This window comes from Halichoerus grypus, chromosome 8, assembly GCF_964656455.1.
Source record: "Halichoerus grypus chromosome 8, mHalGry1.hap1.1, whole genome shotgun sequence".
Lineage (NCBI taxonomy): Eukaryota > Metazoa > Chordata > Mammalia > Carnivora > Phocidae > Halichoerus > Halichoerus grypus.
Window position 1 is genome coordinate 42,519,587 of NC_135719.1, and position 21,376 is coordinate 42,540,962.

Sequence of the window (21,376 nt, forward strand, 5' to 3'; positions counted from 1 at the left end):
CCCCGCCCCCAGCCCGCCCCTCGGGGGCCGTGGCGCGCCGGCGTGACGTGGCGCGTGTCGACGTTGGCGCACGCCGAGACGGAAGAGGCGCGGGCTGGGAAAGGAGCGGGCTGGCGGCTGCAGCGCCACTGTCCCCATGGCGCTGTGGCGCGGCTCTGCGTACGCCGGCTTCCTGGCGCTGGCGGTGGGCTGTGTCCTCCTGCTGGAGCCGCAGCTGCCCGGCTCGGCGCTGCGCTCGCTGTGGAGCTCGCTACAGCTGGCGCCCGCGGCCCCGGGACCCGGCTCCCCTGAGGGCCGCTTGGCGGCCGCCTGGGACGCGCTCATCGTACTGCCGGCCCGGCGTTGGCGCCGCGTGGCCGTGGGGTGAGTGCCTGCGGGCCCTGCGTCTCTGGGTCTCTCCAGGAGGTGCGGGTGCTCCGGGCCTCCGAGCGCCGCCTTGGCGGAGTTCCGGCTGCTGGGGAGCTAGGAGGTAGAACCGCGCGGAAACGGGTTCCCAGACGTCCCCCGGGAGGCTCCTAGGCGCTGGTGTCCACGCTGCCTCCTTGGCGAGAAGCGTCGGATGTCTGGGACCAGCCCTGTTCGTCACTGCTGTAAGGACTCCGCATACTGCTTTTTCCTCTTGCCTGGTCCCTGCGCCCTTCTCTCATTTCGGTAGGACCAGCCTAATAGCCTCTTGCAAATCCCGCGCAGCCTAACACCCTCATGTGCCAGTCTCCTTCATTCCTGTTTCAGCTCTTTTGGCGACTGCGTTTTTGCGGCAACCAATTTGACGGCATTCGCCTTCCTCTGAACTTCTTGAGTGAGTGGCGTGGTCACTGAGGAGTGACCTCAGTGCTTTAGCTACCGACTTTCTCTCTCTTGTTTCCCCTTCCTTAATACCATAGTCTGGGAGACCACCACTCTACTGAAACTACTCTCAAAGCTCACTGGTGACTTGTTGATTTTCCAATTCAGCTGTCTTTTTTTAGTCTTCGTTGTCAACTCCCTGCAGTTCTTCTACCAGCTAAACTTGCCCTTCTTGAAACTCTTTTCTTCCCCTGACTTCAGTGACATTGCATATTTACAGTTCTCCCAACTCACAGTGCCTCCTTTCTTTGTATTCCTCATTGTTCCCTTCACACTAACTTTAAATCCTGTCTCAGTTCAACTTAAATATCTTGCCATCAGCTCAGAAGCACCATACAAAAGCAGACCTTCTACGAAGTACTCTGCTAGTGTTTGTGAGTACTGGGGCAAGGGTAAGGTAGAGCAAAGTTATCCTGAAGATTAAACGAAGTAATTGTGTAATATTGCATGGCGTCTTCTGTAAAGAGCAGGCAAATATTAGTATTTTTTTTTTAATATTTATTTTAAGTAATCTCTACATCTAATGTGGGCCTCATATTTGACCCTGAGGTCAAGAGTCGAATGCTTCATGTGCTGAGCCGGCCAGGCACCTCATAGTACTTTTTTTTAAATCAGCATATCGTTTCTTGAGATACATCTCCTTTTACCTCTTTTTTCAAGTTCAGGCCCTTTCAGCCACTTCCTTATCTGTTTCGGTTCTTTTTTTTTTTTTTCAAGATTTTATTTATTTTGAGAGAAAGTGCACAAGCGCGAGTGTAGGGGGGAGGCAGAGAGAGAATCTCAAGCAGAGTCCACGCTGAGTGCAGAGCGCAGCATGGGGCTCGGTCTCGTGACCCTGAGATCATGACCTGAGCTGAAATCAAGAGTCAGATGCTTAACGGACTGAGCCACCCAGGCGCCCCTCCCTATCAGTTTCTTAAGTGTCCTCCCTGGCTTTATGCAGGTTCAGCAAATATCAGCAACTACAGGGTATGTGTCAGGTCTGTGCTAGGTTCTGAGGATGCAGAAATGGGTGAAGCAAGGTCCCGGCCTCATTTGTTGAAAACAGATGTATTCATTATTAGTGTTCCGGCTGGCATGACAGAATACCAGCTTCATTTGAAATCCCACAAGCAGGTACGCTGCCCCTCCTTTGAAATCTAACCTATCTTCCAACACAGTCTTGTTCCTTTTTCTTAATCTCCCTTACAGCAACAATGTGGCGTGAACACAGAGACAGAAACAGGCTTACCTTGTGCCTCTGGTACTTGACAGCAGTGTAACCTTGGGCCAATCAATACTTATAAGCTTCTGTAAAAACTGGATGACAATATTTGTATCTACCTACTTAAGGTTGTTAGTAGCAGAAGCTGAGCTATCAGCTGACAGGCTGAAGTTTAGGAGCATATTGAGGAGCGGGCTTACAGGCTTTGAAGATGCCAATAGTTAGGTCGAGGTCAGAGAGTGTATGGGATCACACCAGAGGAGAACAAGAAAAGAAGGTAAATGGCAAGGGTGGGGTTCTGGGAGGCACCAGCATGTAAGGGGCTGGTGGAAAGGACCCAGAGAAATAAAGGATAGGAGCCCACTACCATATCTTTCTAAGATGTGCCACCTCCCCTGCTTCAAAATCGGATTCTGGTGCCAAAGACTCATTGGGTGAATGATGAACGTAGTGTTCATTCCCCAGTACCTGGCTTCACCCTGACCTTTGAAACCTACCTTACTCTACTCCTCTGTTTAACTCTCCATTCTAACTAGATCAACATTCTTATTGTACCCAGAAAAAAAGTTAATCCCTTCATTCACATCTTTGCTTGTGCATGCTCCCTGTGAGAGCTTTAGTATCAGAAATCTGGGTTTGAATTTAGGCTTTTCCAGTTGTGGAATGGTAGTCAACCTCCAGCTTCAACTTTTCTCAGCTGAAAGCAGTGTGACTACTTCCCTATCTTATCGCGTTTTGCAAATTGGTGTGGCCTGTCTGAAAATGCCTGCCTTATATTCAGTGCTTCATAATACCAGGCTTCTTTCTCTGTCCAGAGCGCCATCCAGAGTTCAGCCCAGGGACCACTGCCCCTGCCCCTTTGGATTTCTCTTCTCTGCAGTTCTGCATCTTATGGTGATTATGATTACCTATTGCAATATCTCAGGTATAGTGTTAAAAAGCTAGGAAGAAGCTAAGGAAACATTTTACAGATAATGAAGCAGAAGGGAGGTGATGAGAACCACCATCCTTGCTTTTATTTTTTTTTATTTTTTATTTTTTTTTTTTTTAAAGATTTTATTTATTTATTTGACAGAGAGAGACACAGCGAGAGAGGGAACACAAGCAGGGGGAGTGGGAGAGGGAGAAGCAGGCTTCCCGCCGAGCAGGGAGCCCGATGTGGGGCTCGATCCCAGGACCCTGGGATCATGACCTGAGCCGAAGGCAGACGCTTAACGACTGAGCCACCCAGGCGCCCCCCATCCTTGCTTTTAAAGAACTTGCAGTCTAGAAGGGGAACTGTGCCCCTTCCCCCACCCCTCAAGAGCCTTGGCAGTAGGCCTGGAAGCCCAGGCTCCCCTACCCTTCTAGCCCTTCCTGTTGTTTGGACATTCAGCATTGCTTTATTTTCCAGTTATTTCACCTGTGTCTTCGTTTTCTCCAAACTCACATTATGATCTTTTATACATTTTTTTTTTTAAGATTTTGTTTATTTGAGAGAGAACAGTGAGAGAGGGAACACAAGCAGGGGGAGTGGGAGAGGGAGAAGCAGGCTTCCTGCTGAGCAGAGGACCCCAGGATCATGACCTGAGCCAAAGGCAGATGCTTAACGACTGAGCCACCCAGGCGCCCCTCTGTTAGACATTTCTTACTCAACTGTGAAATTCTGCCTAACGTTAAATGAGCATAATTTTGTCTTCTGGTTCTTTTGCTCCCTGCCTCCCTCCCTTTAATTCCTGAGAATAAAGCACCATAGGCAATGTGCTTGTTTACATTCCTGGATGCTATTGAATTGAGGTAAGAGCAGAGGAAGATTCTTGCTCTGGTCAAAGTATAACTAGAAAGCACATGGAGAGGTACTTAGTTCGGTATCTGGCATGTAGATGTTTAGTGATCTTTTTATTATTAAAAGGTACTGAATAAAATTTTTTCCTTTGTAAGATTTTTTTCCCTTGGTATTCATGACATGATGAAGTGGGCTGGTGGAAAATAATTCCTATGGTAGGTACATATTTTTAACTCAAAATTAGTTCTGTTGGGTTTTGTTTTGTGTTGCAAAATATGTCGAACGTTGTTCCTTTTGGTTATAGGAGGTTTTTGGGTTTTGTTTTGTTTTGTAACTTTTGCAAACTTCCTCCATTCTCATCTTTAAAGAACCAGACCCTGTTCAGGATCTTAGCATACTACTGGAGATGAAGACGATGTGTTTGTGCAAGCTACTGTTTTCAAATGTGGGCATCCCTCAGTGTCTGAACTTTTGCTCTCCAGGCTCAGGACCCAGATCCATTGGGAAACATTTTCTAGATGGGGCAGTTGGGTGGAAATGGTGTCTCTCACTATCCAAACTTGTACTGTCTGAAACTCGGGAACCTACTTGAATCTGAGAGCCAGGGAGAGTATTCCTATTAAGAGTCTACCCTTTAGACATCTAATATTACATCCAGTAGAAATAAAGAACTAAGGAACACCCTGTATGAGGTGGAATTTAAAGACCAGTTTAAAAGGTATGCTTGGTTTATGATCAGTAGGGCTGTGAAAGGAATGTACTTTAAACATCATTAAGCACCTGCCACATGAATGTCAATGTGTTTTATGCACAGAAAAGCATAGTAACTCTTAGATTATGCCTTTAGAGTATGTGTGTATCTTTGTTTTAAAACAGTAAGAACATTTGAATATTTAAATCCTGTTTGGTGGGCAAAAATCTTTTTCAAAAGCATGGGATCCATAGGGGAAAAATTAAAGAATTCTTATGATGTGGGTACAGTCAATTTGTGTCACTAGGAGAGATGTGTCTCTTCCTTGCCTTTGTAAACCTTGCTTGAGTGATGTCAATGATGTCTAGCCTCCATACGAACCTGTTAAAAATTATATTGTTTTTGGGGTGCCTGGGTGGCTCAGTCGTTAAGCGTATGCCTTCAGCTCAGGTCATGATCCCAGGGTCCTGGGATCGAGCCCCGCATCGGGCTCCCTGCTCAGTGGGGAGCCTGCTTCTCCCTCTCCCACTCTCCCTGCTTGTGTTCTCTCTCTCGCTGTGTCTCTCTCTGTCAAATAAATAAATAAAATCTTTAAAAAAAAAAATTATGGGGGCGCCTGGGTGGCTCAGTTGTTAAGCGTCTGCCTTCGGCTCAGGTCATGGTCCCAGGGTCCTGGGATCGAGCCCCACATCGGGCTTCCTGCTCAGCGGGAAGCCTGCTTCTCCCTCTCCCCCTCCCCCTGCTTGTGTTCCTTTTCTCACTGTGTCTCTCTCTGTCAAATGAATAAATAAATAAAATCTTAAAAAAAAAAAATTATATTGTTTTTTAATTATAAAAGTAATACATGCGTATAAAGATCAGAAATCCATCTAGTGAAAAATAAAATTCCTCTCCCTTGCCCAATTTCATTCCTTTTAGAATTTACCACCATTAATGAATTCATGTGTTAATTTCCAGATCAAGAGATCTTTTTTTTTTTTTTAAGAGACTAGAAGGGAAACATTGTAGCTGTATTCTACACTAGAATCCAATCCTTTGGGCCTTCTTTATTGATGAATATACTTTCTGCTTTCAAATCTGCTCAGAATTACGCTGGAAGCTTAGCCATCCTTATCACCAGGAGCTGTTTATTGGCCTGCTGTGAGCCTTGACCTTCTCAGAGGCTTTGAGCTGCCTGTGTGGTCATCTAGCCCCATTGGCAAGAATGACATCCCCAGTAGGCAGAGGCAGGAATAAAGGTGACTGTGGGGTGGGGGGCAGGAAGTCCACCTCTAGGTACCCAGATTATTTGACCCTTCTCTTTTAAGGGATGGCTTTTAGCAAAATAACATTAAAAATATAAACCAGAACTTCTCTGTGCACACCATAGAGAGGCGGTGCCAGACAACCACAGTGCTTTATAATTTGGTTCTGTAGAGCCAACCAGGTGGTGCAGCATTGGCTTCTTACAAGCCCTTTAAAAAGGTCTCATGGATTGGTCCAGTGAACACCTGCCAAGTGATGAATTGTTACCAGACTGCAGATGGTCCTCAGTCTTTAAGGCACCACTTAACTCTTGAAGAGTTTCAGCCAGGAGTATTTAGACATTAGGTATTTAGTGTATCTTACCACCATCCTAATGTGTCTTTGGAGGGAAGGTATCTGATATTTGGCTTTTGACCAAAACTTATATTTTGCTTACTTTGCACCAAGCAGTATTCTTAAGCATATATTAACTTAATCTTCAAAACAGCTCTATGAGTCAAACACCCATATTACACCCTTTTATAAATGAGGAAATTGAGACCTGGAAATTAAAGTGACTTGCCCAAGTCACAAAGCCAGGAGGAATCCATACAGTGTGGCTTTGCCAACATTTTCTCAGAATGCTGTATTTGTGTTATCATGATAGCTTTGTTCTGAAATGCTGAGCACCTGTTTTCTCTTTCTAGCTAGCGTAAAAGCTTGCCATGCTGGGGATGCCGGCGGCTCAGTCGGTTAAGTGTCTGCCTTCAGCTCAGGTCATGATCCCAGAGTCCTGGGATCAAGTCCCATATCGGGCTCCTTGCTCAGCATGTCTCTCTCTGTCTCTCTTTTTCTCTCACTCTCTCACAAATAAATAAATAAAATCTTTAAGAAAAAAAAAGTTTGCCATCCTGTTGGAAAGAACCCTATGTTCTGATCCTAAGAACGTATGTCCAGATAAAGGAATCTTCCTTCCGCCATATGCTATTTATTTCCCAGTTCGGATTTCAGATCCGCTTCCTCGGTTTTTCTGTTTGGGTACAGTTCCTGGAAACATTTCTCTGTTGTTAATGCAAAGTAGCTGCCCTGGTGCTTCTGCTTTTTCTTTCACACTGTCTCTTTCCTCCTTCCTTCCAGAGTCAATGCCTGTGTGGATGTAGTGCTCTCGGGGGTGAAGCTCTTGCAGGCACTTGGCCGGAGTCCTGGGAATGGGAAAGATCACACCATTCTGCATTCAAGGAATGATCTGGAAGAAGCTTTCGTTCACTTCATGGGGAAGGGAGCCGCAGCTGAGCGCTTCTTCAGCGATAAGGAAGCTTTTCATGACATTGCCCAGATTGCATCAGAGCTCCCAGGAGCCCAGGTCTGTTTGGTTCACCAGCAGTAAATTTAAGATAAGGTGGGACAGAGGACATATCAGATATTAAACTGATAATAAGGTGGGAAAGATAGCTTTTTGTAAGGTTCCTAAAAGCAACCAAGCAACTTTTCCTCCAGTCTCTCTGGAGGGTGATTGTTGGGAATCCAGTTCTGCAGTGTTTTCCCTCTCTGTCAAACTGTGTATCTAACCTTCCATTAACTCCGCTGTTTCTAGTCAGTTCAATTCAGCCAACATTTATGAAGCATAGTTACTAAAATTTTCGTTCTAGTTCATCCAGCAAATTGCTCTTTTTTCATATTACCCAAGTTGAAGGTAGGAAAGATGCCTACTCTTGTTTGGATATTGCTTGTGGCTGATAACATGGAATAATCGTGATATGGCTGAGTCCTTCCTGAGCAGGAGAATAAGGCCAAACACACAGAGCACTAGATTTAGCTTTTGCTCCCTTTGGGCAAGGGAGTCCTGGATCCTCGCCTCTGCTCTGGTGGTCCAGAACCACGTTCCTTACCTCAACATTACGGATGCTTTGGGTTGGAGAATTCTTTGTTGTAGGGGCTGTGCTGCACAGGGTGAGATGTTCAGCAGCATTTCTCGCATCTACCCACTGGATCAGACAGTAGCACTCCCCTCCTTCCCTAGTTGTGACAGTTAAAAATGTCTCCAGACATGGTCAGTTGTTTCCAGGGCTAGGGAGAGGAGAGAAGCAAGATCACATTGGTTGAGAAGCACTGGTCTAGATCAGTGGTTCTCAGACCTGAAACAGAGTCATTTGTCAGGGGGGCAGCTATTGAAACAGATTCCTGGGCCCTGCTCCCAAAGTTTCTGATTCAGTAGTTGTAGGATGGGGACTCGAGAATTTACTTCCCTTCTGGGAAGTTTCCTGGTTACATTGATGCTATTGTTCTGAGGACCTTGTTTTGAGAACCCCTGGTCTACAGGGTAGAACCTGTCAGACCTAGGGGTCCCCAGGCCCACACGGTGATCATAAACAAAGCCTTGGGGCCCACATGGTCCAGATACTTGCTTGAGGTTCACATGGAGTAAGAGGCAGTGCTGGGCCTGGAGATCCCAGGCCATCACCCCAGCATACCTGCTGCTACACATGCCCTCAGGCCTCTTGAGACTGAATTTTGATTGTTTATTTCAGTGTCTCTCCACCACCCAGTTCTTCCTACTCACCTAAAATCTTCCCTTGGCTAGTCACCCCCAGTCTGGATGTGGTTCTTGCTAGGAGAGCTCTTAATGCCATTTTTAATTGGTACTTTTCACAGGCCATTTTTATGACCACTTTTATTTTGAGAACTTTCAAGGTAAAGTTCTTTTTGCTTTTGAAGCTTCCCATTTGAACATTAGAAGTGGGCACGGGCGTTACCCAGCTGAGTTTGTAAAGCAGACAGCAAGCTGTTAAAATGTCAGCTGCAATCATTTTTATAGCTGAGCTCACTAGTGAGATTCTGATCTCTTATGAAAGAATCTCGATAGTTCTAACATGATGACAGGTCTGCTGCTAAAAGTCTTTATGATCATAGTATTTGAACCACTAATTCAATTTCTATTCTCTTCTGCCTTGATCCTGCTTTTTGTTTCATAATGCAAAAAAAAAAAAAAAAGTTTTTTCTATAAAGACTTCACCTACCTTTTTGATTGTCCAAGTTCTTTCTTAAAATTATGAGACCTAAAATGCTCTCCTTACCTTCCATGAGGGCAACACTTCATTTGGTATCTTTTCAAACTCCCTTAAACTGTAAGCAGATTGATAAAACAGTAGTCAATAACTATTTCATGAAAAATCAAAATCCACTTCATGGAATCTTAATATTTTTCCCCAAGTTTTTTAGTAAATTCTTCTGGCCATAATAGTCAAATAAAAATTCATGCTAACATGTGAAAAGACCAAATTTTAGCCTATATATCACAGAAAGCTTTAAATTTACCTATAGGAAGCGGTTACTGTTCACCTGAATCTGGAGATTGGTCAACACGAAGCTTAGGATGAAAGCAGTGTCTAGAATCTAGAATTGAATTGTTTAGTCTGTGCCTCTGCATATGGCCGAGGACTGGAAGGTGAGATGGTGGCATTCCATCTGGGCAAGAGTATTGATTAGGCTTCTCAGTTTTCATAATGGAGCATCAGCCTTATCTCCTACTTGTCAGGTGTCCAAAACACATGGATCCATCCTTAGTCAGCAACATGGAATACCAGCCTTGAGTCGTCTGCCTCTCCAGCACAGGTCTGCAGCTGAAAGAGGCAGTGTTTAGGAGACATCGTTCTACGTTAGGACCCATTATACTTAGACTTGCTCTCAGGAAAGCCTTTGTATTTTCTAACACATCTTTCTCAAAATTTAGCAACAAACATCCACTGAGCACTTACTATAAGAAGACAGCCAGTCCTGCCCTGAGGGAGCTAGTCATGTACCCAGATGACAGTAGCCCAAGTGGACAAGGGCTTTAGCGGAGGCTCGAGTATGGGGGTAGCGAGGGATCTGTAATCCTGTCTGGGAGGGCAGCTGTGGAGGCTGAGGTGGCAGTGGGGAAAGGGGGACAGCAGGCATGGCACAAGAGGTGCATGCAGCTGATTCTTGAGAAGGAAGCGGGGATTTCCCAGTGCATGAGAAGGGCCAGGCATCCGGAAGAGAGGAACAGCATGTGCTAAGAGCACAAAGACAGGAAGACAGGCTCAGAGAGCTTGCAGGCATGGCGTGGGAGGGAAGCGCAGGAGAGGAGGGTAGAGAAGAGAGCAGGGGGGTGGGGAGCAGATAAGGAAAGGCCTGTGTGCCTCACTTACAAGTTGGAGTCTAGTTCATTATAGTATCTAATGAATGATTTTTAGGAGGAGAGTAACACAATCATACACTCGTTTTAGTAGGACTGTGGCACAGACGATAAGATCTGTCCACATTTTTTCATGTTTCCTTTATCTCTTCTGGCTTCCTGAAAGCTCAAGGCCAGATTTGATCTACAGTTAAGTCAGTTATACTAATTTTCATGGTTAGCATATTTGGTTTTTTTCACCTTTGTTTAAAATTCATTGTGTCTTAACCTAGGTGGTTAATGATTTTATTAAAACCTCATCTGTGTGTCATTGTTGTAAAGCAGCCTCAAAATTTTTTGGAAAAAAAAGACTATAAATTCAATAAATTAAAAAATTACTAAGCTTGGGTAACATGGTTTGCTAAAATACTGTCTAATAACTTTGAACTATCTTACAGCACTATGTAGGAGGAAATGCAGCTTTAATTGGACAGAAATTTGCAACCAACTCAGATTTAAAGGTAGGTCAAATTCCCAGATTAAAACCTGTATCTTTCACTAGTGTTTGAATAATTTTGGGAGCAAGAATAAATATTCATCTTATGGACCACCTGTGTGCCAGACCCTAGGTCTCTTGTTAGGATGCAATATAGTAATAGTGGGACAGTAGCAATAGCTAATGCTTCCTCAGGGCTTACTGTGTGCGGGACAGTGCTTTACATAGATTATCTCAGGTAGTCCTAGCCACAGCTGAGGCCAGTTGGTGCTGTGGTTTGTACTGTAAGTGTCTTGCTTTCCACATGAAGCTTGAGGCATAGAGAGACGGTCATAGCTAATCAGAAATGGAACTGTTCTAACCTAGGACTCTGGCACCCACATTCTTAAATACTATATCACATGACAGTTGAGAGGATGTGGGCTGTGGAATCAGTACCTAGGACTGGGGAACACACAGTGATGAGAGAAAACATAGTTGGCGGTATTGATGAGCCTAGATCCAGAGTGTTAGGAAATGAAGGCCTCTAGGTGGAGGTCAGTAGGGGGGTGTCTTCAAGTCTTAAACCATTTGGTTTAAACAATTAAAAATTACTGCTGTGTTCAAAATAACATGTGAGTAAGAAGGTTCTCTGCTATGAGTTGAATAGGTTTGAGGGGAGAGGCCAGCAAGGAGGTCATTGCTCTTTTCCTACTGTAAAATGATTAAGGTTTGGATTAGAGCAGCCAGAAGGGGAGAAACAGATATATCTAAAGCCTACTAAAAATGGAATCATTTGAGGGGCGCCTGGGTGGCTCAGCTGGTTGAGCATCTGACTCTGGACTTCCGCTCAGGGTCGTGGGATGGAGCCCTATGTTGGGCTCTGTGCTGGGCGTGGAGCCTGCTTGAGATTCTCTCCCTCTCCCCTGCTCCCACCATGCACATGCATGTGCATGCGCTCTCCCTCAAAAAAATGAAATAAGATGGAATCACTTGGTGGTAGGTAGACCATATGTGAGGACAAAGAAGATAGACTTGACAAAGATGATTCCAGAGTAAACAAACTTGGCAAGTGCAGAATAGATGTGGCTACTGATGACAGAGGGGGGAACCATGAATAGTCCTCAAGTTTGGGGGAACCAGCCTGAAAATAGAAATATGGGTCAGGGGCACAGAATCAAAACCCCAGAGATACCCAGAAATACAGATAGAGAACCAGCTGTTTGAGGAGGAAAAAATGCATATTGAATGGTTTTCGTATTTCAGTTTGATATGTGGTAATTACATTGGTTTTCAAATGTTAAACCAACCTGCATCCTTAGAGTAAACCTCACCTGGTTCAGATGTATTTTCTTTTTTATATTGATGGATTCGGTTTACAAAATTTTGCACCTGAGTGGCTCAGTCGTTAAGCATCTGCCTTCGGCTCAGGTCATGATCCCAGGATCCTGGGATCGAGCCCCTCAGTGGGAAGCCTGTTTCTTCCTGTCACACTTCCCCTGTTTGTGTTCCCTCTCTCACTGTCTCTCTGTCAAATAAATAAATAAAATCTTTAAAAAATAATAAAAATAAAAATAAATTTGCATCAGTTTCCATGAGGTCTGTATTTTCCTTGTGTGTCTGCCTGGTTTTGGTATCAGGGTAATACTGACCTTAAAGAATGAGTTGGGAAATATTTCAGTATTTTTTAAAGAGTTTATATAGAATTGGTATGATACCTTCCTTAAATGTTTGTAGTATTCACCAGCGAAACCCTCTAGGCCTGGAGGTTTTGATGTGGGATGGTTTTTAACAATAAATTTGATTTCTTTAATAGATACAGAGAAATTCAGATTCTGTATTTCTTGAGTGGGCCTTGACGGTTTTATCTTTCAAGGAACCTGTCCATATCTAAATTGTTGAATTTATTGGCATAAAATTAATTGTAATACTCTCATCCTTTTAAGATCTGTAGAATCTGTAGTGATATTATCTCTCATTCTTGATATTGATAATTTATATTGTCTTTTTTTTCTAGAAAGTTCACCTTTTTTTTTTTAATTCAAGTACAGTTGACACAGAATATTATATTACTTTCAGATGTACAACGTAGTGATTTGACATTTACATAGATTACAAAATGATTGCCATGATAAGTATAGTTATCATCTGTAACCATACAAAGATATAATATTTTCTACTATATTTACTATGCTCTCCATCCCCATGACTTATTTTTAACTGGAAGTCTGTATGCTTTAATTCCCTTTACCTATTTTGCCCATTGCCCTATCACCCTTCCCTCCCCTCTGGCAGCCATGAGTTGTTCTATTTAGGAATTTTGTTTTGTTTGTTCATATGTTTTGTTTTTCAGATTCCACGTAGAAGTAAAATCAGATTCACTTAGCACAATATCCTGTAGGCCTATCCATGTTGTTTTAGATGGCAAGGTTTCATTCTTTTTTATAGCTGAGTGATATTCTATTATATAGATACAACAAATCTTCTTTAACCATTCATCTGTCAATGGATATTTAGACTGCTTCCATATCTTGGGCTGTTGTAAATAATGCTGCAGTGAACATAGGGGTACATATATCTTTTTTTTTTTTTGTAAGGCTCCATGCCCAGCAAACAAAGGGCTTGAACTCATGACCCTGAGATCAAGACCTGAACTGAAATCAAGAGTTGGATGCTTACCCAATTGAGCCATCCAGGCATCCCATAACTGTATCTTTTAGAATTAGTGTTTTCATTTTCTTTGGGTAAATACCCAGAGGTAGATGTGCTGGATCATACGGTATTTCTATTTTTAATTTTTTGAGGAACCTCTCTACTGTTTTCCACAGTGGTTGCACCAAATTGTTACATTCCTGTCAGTGGTGCACATCGGTTCCTTTATATACTCATCAACGCTTGTTATTTGTCTTTTTGATACTGGCCTTTCTGAAAGGCATGAGATGATCTCTCACTGTGGTTTTGGTTTGTGTTCCATTTCCCTGATGATTAGTGATGTTGAGCATCTTTTCGTGTCTGTTGGGCATCTGTATGTTTTCTTTGGAAAAATGTCTCTTCCAGTCCTCTGCCCATTTTTTAAGTCAGATTGTTTTTTTGGTGTAAGGTATATGAGTTTCTTACATATTTTGGATATTAACCCTTGATCAGATACATCATTTGCAGATATCTCCCATTCATTAAGTTGTCTTTTCAGTCTGTTGATGATTTCCTTGCTATGCAAAACTTTTTAGATTGATGTAGTCCCAGTTGTTTATTTTTGCTTTTGTTGCCCTTGACTGAGGAGACAAATCAAAAGAAATATTGCTAAGACTGATGTCCAAGAGCTTACTATCTGTTTTAGGAGTTTTATGGTTTCAGAACTTAGATTTAAAAGACCTAAATGTAATCCATTTTGAGTTTACTTTTGGATATGATATAAGAAGGTGACCCAATTCCATTCTTTTGCATGTAGATGTCCAGTTTTCTCAACTAATTTGTTGAAGAAACTGTCTTCTCCCTATTGTATATTCTTTCCTCCTTTGTCATAGATTAATTGACCATGTATTAATTGACCGTGGGTTTATTTCTGGGCTCTCTGTTTTGTTCCATTGACCTTTTTATGCCAATACCATACTGTTTCACTTAAAATAGTATTGTGTAGTGTAGCCTGAAATCTGGGAGTGTGAGCCTCCAGCTTTGTTATTCTTTCTCAAGATTGCTTTAGCTATTCAGGGTCTTTTCTGGTTCCATATAAATTTTAGTATTATTTGTTCTAGTTCTGTGAAAACATGTTATCGGTATTTCGATAGAGATTGCATTGAATCTGTAGATTGCTTTGAGTTGTATGGACATTTTAACGATATTAATTTTTCCAATCCATGAGTATGGTATATCTTTGCATTTATTTGTGTCTTTGATTTCTTTCATCAGTGTCTTTTTAACATTTATTTATTTGAGAGAGAAAGAGCACAAGCAGGGGAAGCAGCAGGCAGGGGGAGAAGTAGGCTCCTCTCTGAGCAGGGAGCCCGATACAGGACCCTGGGATTATGACCTGAGCCGAAGGCAGACGCTTAACCGACTGAGCCACCCAGGCATACCAACATTTTATTCTTTTTAATGCAATTGTAAATGGGATTTTTTTTCTTAATTTCTTTTTCTGTTAGTTTGTTACCATATAGAATGCAACAGATTTTTGTATATTTACTTTGTGTACTGCGACTTTACTGAATTCGTTTATTAGATCCCATAGTTTTTTGGTGGAGTCTTTGGTGTTTTCTAAATACAATATTATGTCATCTGCAAATAGTGACTGTTTTAGTTCTTCTTGACAGTCTAGGTGCCTTCTATTTCTTTTTCTTCTCTGATTGCTGTGGCTAGGACTTCAGTACTATGTTGAATAAAAGTTGTAAGAGATGCTTCCTTCTCTTGTTCCTGATCTTGTCTTGTTCCTGATCCATTGAGTATGATGTTAGCTGTGGGTTTGTCATATATGATGGCCTTAATTATGATGAGTTATGTTTTCTCTCTACCCACTTTGTTGAAAGTTTTTATATTTTGTCAAATGCTTTTTTTTTTTTTGCATCTGTTGATGATCATATGATTTTTAGCCTTCATTTTGTTAATGTGGTGTATCACGTTGATTAGTTTGCCAAAATTAAACCATTCTTGCATCCCACTTGGTTGTGGTGGATGATTTTTTTTTATGTCTAGATTCTTGCTTTTTTCTAGAGTCAGGATTTCTACCGATCTTGCCAGAACATGCACATTTGAAATTTTATTGTTGTTGTTGTTTTCTTTTTTCATTTTGTTTTATCCATCATTCTTAGCTGTTTAAGTTTTTATTTAAGTTCCAGTTAGTTAACATATAGTGTAATATTAGTTTCAGTAGTAGAATTCTTTGAGTCATCACTTCTGTACAACACCCAGTGCTCTTCACAAGTGCCTTCCTAATACCCATCACCCATTTAGCCCATCCCCCTGCCCACCTCCCCCAGCAAACCTCAGTTTGACTTCTTCCTTGCCAATTTGGTTGCCTTTTATTTCTTTTTGTTGTCTGATTGCTGAGGCTAGGTCTGAATGATCTTTTTAATGTATTTGAAATGCAGTTTGTTAATATTTTGTTGAGGATTTTTGCATCTGTGTTCATCAGTGATATTGACCTGTAATTTTCTGTTTTTGTAGTGTCTTTGTCTGGTTTTGGTATCAGGGTACTGTTAGCCTGGTAGAATTAATTTGGACATGTTCCTTTCTCTCTGTCTCTCTTTTTAATAGTTTGAGAAAGAGGTTATAGCTGTTCTTTAAATGTTTGGTAGAATTCACCTGTGAAGTCATCTGATCCTGGACTTTTGTTTGTTGGAATTTTTTTTTTTTAAAGATTTTATTTATTTGACAGAGACACAGCGAGAGAGGGAACACAAGCAGGGGGAGTGGGAGAGGGAGAAGCAGGCTTCCCGCGGAGCAGGGAGCCCGATGCAGGGCTCGATCCCAGGAGCCTGGGATCATGACCTGAACCAAAGGCAGACACATAACGACTGAGCCACCCAGGCGCCCCTGTTGGAAGTTTTTTTATTACTGATTTAATTGGTCTGTTCAGGCTTTCTGTTTCTTCCTGTTTCACTCTTGGAAATTTCTAGAATTAGTCCACTTCTTCTAGTTTGTAGGCAGTCCCCTCTTTTTTTCTTGATGACTCTGGCTAAAAGTGTATCACTTTTGTCTTTTCAGAGAACTAACCCTTAGTTTCATTGATCTTTTCTATTCTTTTAGTCTCTATTTCATTTATTTTTGCTCTGCTCTTTGGTATCATTTCCTTTCTTCTGCTTTGGGTTTTGTTTGTTATCCTTTTTCTAGTTCCTTTAGGTCAAGGTTAAATTGCTTATTTGAGGTTTTTCTTATTTCTTGACATAGGCTGTATTGCTATAAACTTCCTTCTTAGAACTGCTTTTGCTGTGCCCCAAAGATTTTAAAATACTGTGTTTCCATTTTCATTCATCTCAAGGTATTTTTTTTAATTTTCTCTGATTTCTTTGTTGACCCATTGGTTGTTTAATAACATGTTTTGTTTCCACATAGTTTGCTTTTTTCCACTTTTTTTTCTTGGATTTCCAGTTACCATACCACTGTAGTCTAAAAAGATGCTTGATATGATTTTGGTCTTCTTAAATTTATTGAGACTTGTTTTGTGGCCTAACATATGAATTATCCTGGAGAATGTTCCATATGCACTTGAAAAGAATGTGTATTCCACTATTTTTAGGTGGAATATTCTGTATATATCTGTTAAGTCCACCTGGTCTAATTTGTCATTCAAAGCCACTTTCCTTATTGATTTTTGGTCTGGGTGATCTATCCGTTGATGTAAATGGCGTGTTAAAATCTCCCACTGTTAAAATCTCCCACTGTTATTGTATTACTGTCAATTTCTCCCTTTATGTCTGTTAATATTTGCTTTATATATTTAGGTCTCCTATGTTGGATGCGTAGGTATTTACAGTTCTTAAATCCACTTGTGGGATTGACCTCTTTATCATTATGTAATGCCCTTCTTTGTCTCATGATAGTCTTCGTTTTAAAGTCTATTGTGTCTCATTTAATATTGCTCCTCCAGCTTTTTTGTTTCCATTTGCATGGAATATCTTTTTTCATCCCTTCACTTTCGGTTTGTATTTATCTTTAGGTCTAAAGTGAGTCTCTTGTAGGCAGCAAGTTCCAGTGTTTTCATCCACTCATTCACCCTTGTGTCTTTTGATTGGAGCATTTAGTGCATTTACATTTAAAGTAATTATGGATAGGTATGTACTTACTGCGATTTTGTTAATTGTTTTCTGGTTGTTTTTGTAGTTATTCTCTGTTCTTTTGCTCTCTTGCCTTGTGACTTGATGGCTTTCTTTAGTGTTGCGCTTGGATTCCTTTATTTTTTGTGTATCTGTTGTAGGTTTTTGGTTTGCAGTTACCATGAGGTTCATATATAGCATCCCACATATAGCAGTCTATTTTAAATTGATGGTTGGACACATTTTAAAAGCACTATGTTTTGACTCCCTCCACCCCATGTTTTATGTATTTGGAATCATATTTTACATTTTTTTAAAATTTTGTGTGTCTCTTAACTAGTTATTGTAGATTTAGTTGATTTTACTCTTGTCTTTTAACCTTCACACTAACTTTATGAGTGACTTATCTACTACCTTTACTATCTGTTTGCTTTTACCAGTAGAGATTTTTTCTTTCATAATTTTCTTCTAGTTACAGCCTCTTCATTTCTGCTTAAAAAAGTCTTTTAATATTTCTTATAAGGTCAGTTTAGTGGTAGTGAACTCCTTTTAACTTTTGTTTGTCTGGGAAACTCTTTATCACTTTTTCAGTTCTGAATGACAGTTCTGCAGGGTACCATATCCTTGGTATCTTTGATCGTAGGTGTTTTCCTTTTAGCACTTTGAATATATCATAGGATTCCTTTCTGGCCTGCAAAGTTTCTGCTGAAAAATCAGCCAGTAGTCTTATAGGTGTTCCTGGGTGCATAACTAGTTGTTTTTCTCCTGCTGCTTTTAAGCTTGGCTTCATCTTGTTTGGGGCTGTCTGTGCTTCCTGGACCTGGCTGTCTGTTTCCTCCCCCAGGTTGGAGAAGTTTTCAGCTGTTATGTCTTCAGATAAGTTTTCTGTCCCTTTGTTTCTTCTTCTGAGATCCCTATAATGCTAATGTTATTTTGCCTGATATTGTCCCAGAGGTTCCCTTAATCTGTCCTCATTTTTTTTCTTCTTCTTCTTTCTTTTTGCTTTCTTTTGCTGTTCAGCTTGGATGGCCTTCCAGAGCACTGATCCATTCTTCTGCATCCTCCAGTCTGCTGTTGATTCCCTCTCGTGTATTTTTCATTGCAGTTATTGCTCAGCTCTGATTAGTTCTTTTTATATTTTCTCTTTGTTGAGTTCATCCACTCCCAAGTTCAGTGAACGTCTCTATGACCATTAATTACATTGAACTCTTTATCAGGTAGACTGCTTTTCTCTGTTTCATTTAGTTCTTTTTTCTGAGGTCTTTCTTGGGAACATATTTCTCTGTCTCATTTTGTCGGTCTCTCTGTTTGTTCCTACATATTTGGTAGTTCATTCACATCTTCTGGTCTTGAAGGTGCTGGCCTTGTGTAGAAGGTATCCTTTGGGGCCCAGAAGTGCAGTCAGCCCTGGTCAAGCAGAGGCACTTCTGGGGTGTCACCTGTGTGGGCCGCACGTACCCATCTGTTGTGTCTGGGCTGCAAGTGCTGTAGGCACGTTGGTGGTTGGGTTTGCCTGGCTAGCTCAGAGGCTGTGGCTGCTGCAGGGGTACTGGTGGTTGGGGCTGGCCTGCCCCTTCCTGGGGCAGGAGTCACCTTGGAGAGGTGCAGATCCCAGCTGCCCACCAGGTGTGGTGGGGTAAGAACCACTTTGGAGGGGGTACCTGCCGGGGTGGGCAGGTCAGGCAGAGCAGGTCTACAGAAAAATGCAGGAGCAGGGTGAGCAGTGGTGGTAAAGTAGATAGAAAGTGCTAGAACTTTTGTTTCCTAGTGTCAGGCCAGCTAGGCTGAAGGAGGGCAAAATATGGTACCTGCTAATGCTTCTATTCACAGAGAAAGTTCCTGCAGATCCCTGTCCCTTCAGCACACATCCTGAAGTTAGTCAAATCTCTTCTATGGCCCAGGTGCTTTTCAAACTGCTGCCTCTGCACTGGGTCTTGGCATGAGTAAGATTCTGTGTAAGCCCTTTAGTAGTGAAGTGTCAGTCTACTATAACCCTCTTGTTCCCGTAAAGCTAAGCCCCACTGATTTTCAAAGCCAGACATTATAAAGGCTCCTCCTTCCAGTGCAGATCCCTAGGGCAGGGGGTGCCCAGTGTATGGTTTGAACCCCTCACTCCTTAGGGAGGACCTCCACACCTGTGATATCCCTCCTACTTGTGGGTCAGGACGCCGGGGGTTTGGATCCTGACCAGACTGTGTCTCTGTCACTTCTGCCCTTCTCAGTATGTCTTTTTCTTTATGTCTTTAATGTGGAAGAGTTGTTCTGCTAATCTTAAGGTTGTTCTCAGAGAGAGTTGCTCTATATGTTGTTGCAGCCTCAGTGTGTCTGTGGGAGGAGATGAGCTCAGGATCTTTCCTCTCTGCAACTTCCCCTTGTGATCTTCTTTTTTTTCCTCTTTGCTTAGAGTTTAATCAGTTTTACTGATCTTTTCAATAAATAATGAACTTTAGGTTTCATTAATTTTTCTCTTTTGTATTTCATTAGTTTTGTTCATGTTGTTTAACTTGCTCTTTTTTTCCTAGTTTAAGGTAGAAGCTGAGGTCATTGATTTGAGACTTTATTTTCTGATCTAGGTGTTTAGTGCTATAAATTTCCCCTTAAGTACTTCTTTAGCTGCATCCCACAGATTTTGATACATTATAGTTTTTTTTCATTCCATTCAAAGTGCTTTCTAATAACCCTGTGATTTCTTGAGATGGGCTATTTGATAGCCCATCCATGAACTATTTATAAGTGTATGAGCTCCTTTCTAAATACTTGGGGGTGTTTCCAGATATCTTTCTGCTAATTATTTCTTTTTTTTTTTTTTTTAAGATTTTTATTTATTTGAGAGAGAGAGAGATTGAGAGAATGAGTGGGAGGAGGGGCAGAGGGAGAAGCAGACTCCCTGCAGAGCAGGGAGCCCGATGAGGGACTCGATCCCAGGACCCCAGGATCATGACCTGAGCAGATGGTTAATCGACTGAGTCACCCAGGCGCCCTCTGCTAATGATTTCTATTTTAATTACATTGTGGTCAGAGAATATGCTTCTCTTGATCCTGTTAAATTTATTGAGACTTTTTTTGTGACCTAGAATATGGTCTATCTTAGTAAAGTTTTTTTTGTTTTTTTGTTTGTTTTTTTAAGATTTTGTTTATCTGAGAGAGAGAGCATGGATGCCAGGGAGAATGGGGGGAGGGGGAGGGCAGAGGAAGAGGGAGAGTTATATTCTGCTGTTGTTGGATGGAATATTTTATAAATGTCAGGCCAAGTTGGTTGGTAGTGTTGTTTAGGTCTTCTGTATTCTTACTGATTTTGTGTCTATTTGATTTATCAGTTATTGAGAGGCAAGTATTAACATCCTTATCTATAGTTATAGATTTATCTATTCCTTACAGTTCTATAACTTTGTGCTTCATATATTTTTAAGCCCTGTCATTAAGTGTATACCTAACTATTTATGATCGCTGTATCCTCTTCATGAATTGACCTCTTTATCATTGCCAGGGATAAAGAAAATCATTTCATAATATTTGCTCTGAAATCTGTTTTGGTTACAATTGCCATTGTAGCTTTCTTTTGATTAGTGTTAGTGTGACATATCTTTTTCCATTTTTCTGTTTTAACCTATTGGTGTCTTTATATTTAAAATGTATTCCTTGGGTAGTGGGAGGATGGGCAAAATGGGTGAAGGGGAGTGGGAAGTACAGGACTCCAGTTGTGGAATGAAGAAGTCATGGGGATGAAAGGTACAGCAGAGGGAATTGTAGTCAGTGGTATTGTAATAGTGTTGGTAGCTACACCTGTGGTGAGCATAGCATAACATATAGACTTGTTGCATCACTATATTGTACACTTGAAACTAATGTAACATTGTGTGTCAACTATACTTCAATAAAAAATAAATAAAAATAAAAATAATAATAATAATGTGTCCAGATAAAAACAACAACATACAAGTCTGTTGCAAAGTAAATAAAATGGTGACTTAGATTTCATAATTAATAAATAATATATTTTTTGTAGGCAGCATATATTTGGGGCTTACTTTTTAATTCACTTTGACAGTCTCCTTTACTTGGGCTATTTAGGCCATTTACACTTAATGTATTTGTTAATAGATTAGGTTTAAGTCTGACATCTTGCTCTTTGTTTTCTGTTTGTCCCACCTCTTTATCTTCCCTTTTTCCTCTTTTTCTGCACTCTTTTGAATTATTTTCTATGCTTTCAGATTATCTTCTGGCTTATTTGCTATAATTCCTTGTTATTTTAGTGGTTGCTTTAAGATTTATAGTGTACATTTTTAGCCA

At 41.3% G+C, this 21,376-nt stretch overlaps 1 protein-coding gene across 3 annotated transcripts in view; it reads left to right on the top strand.

Moving 5' to 3' along the window:
* Nucleotides 1-57: 57 nt before the first annotated feature.
* ADPGK (ADP dependent glucokinase) overlaps nucleotides 58-21,376 on the top strand; it is a 32,624-nt gene continuing 11,305 nt past the window's right edge. For 2 of the 3 annotated variants that reach the window (XM_036104749.2, XM_036104750.2), the window contains exons 1-3: nucleotides 58-363; nucleotides 6,868-7,093; nucleotides 10,324-10,386. In XM_036104749.2, the coding sequence (XP_035960642.1) occupies nucleotides 137-363; nucleotides 6,868-7,093; nucleotides 10,324-10,386 (516 nt within the window). In that variant the 5' untranslated portion in view covers nucleotides 58-136. Of the gene's footprint in view, nucleotides 364-432; nucleotides 591-6,867; nucleotides 7,094-10,323; nucleotides 10,387-21,376 lie in introns of those variants that run through there. The other variant, XM_036104751.2, reaches the window with a different exon arrangement.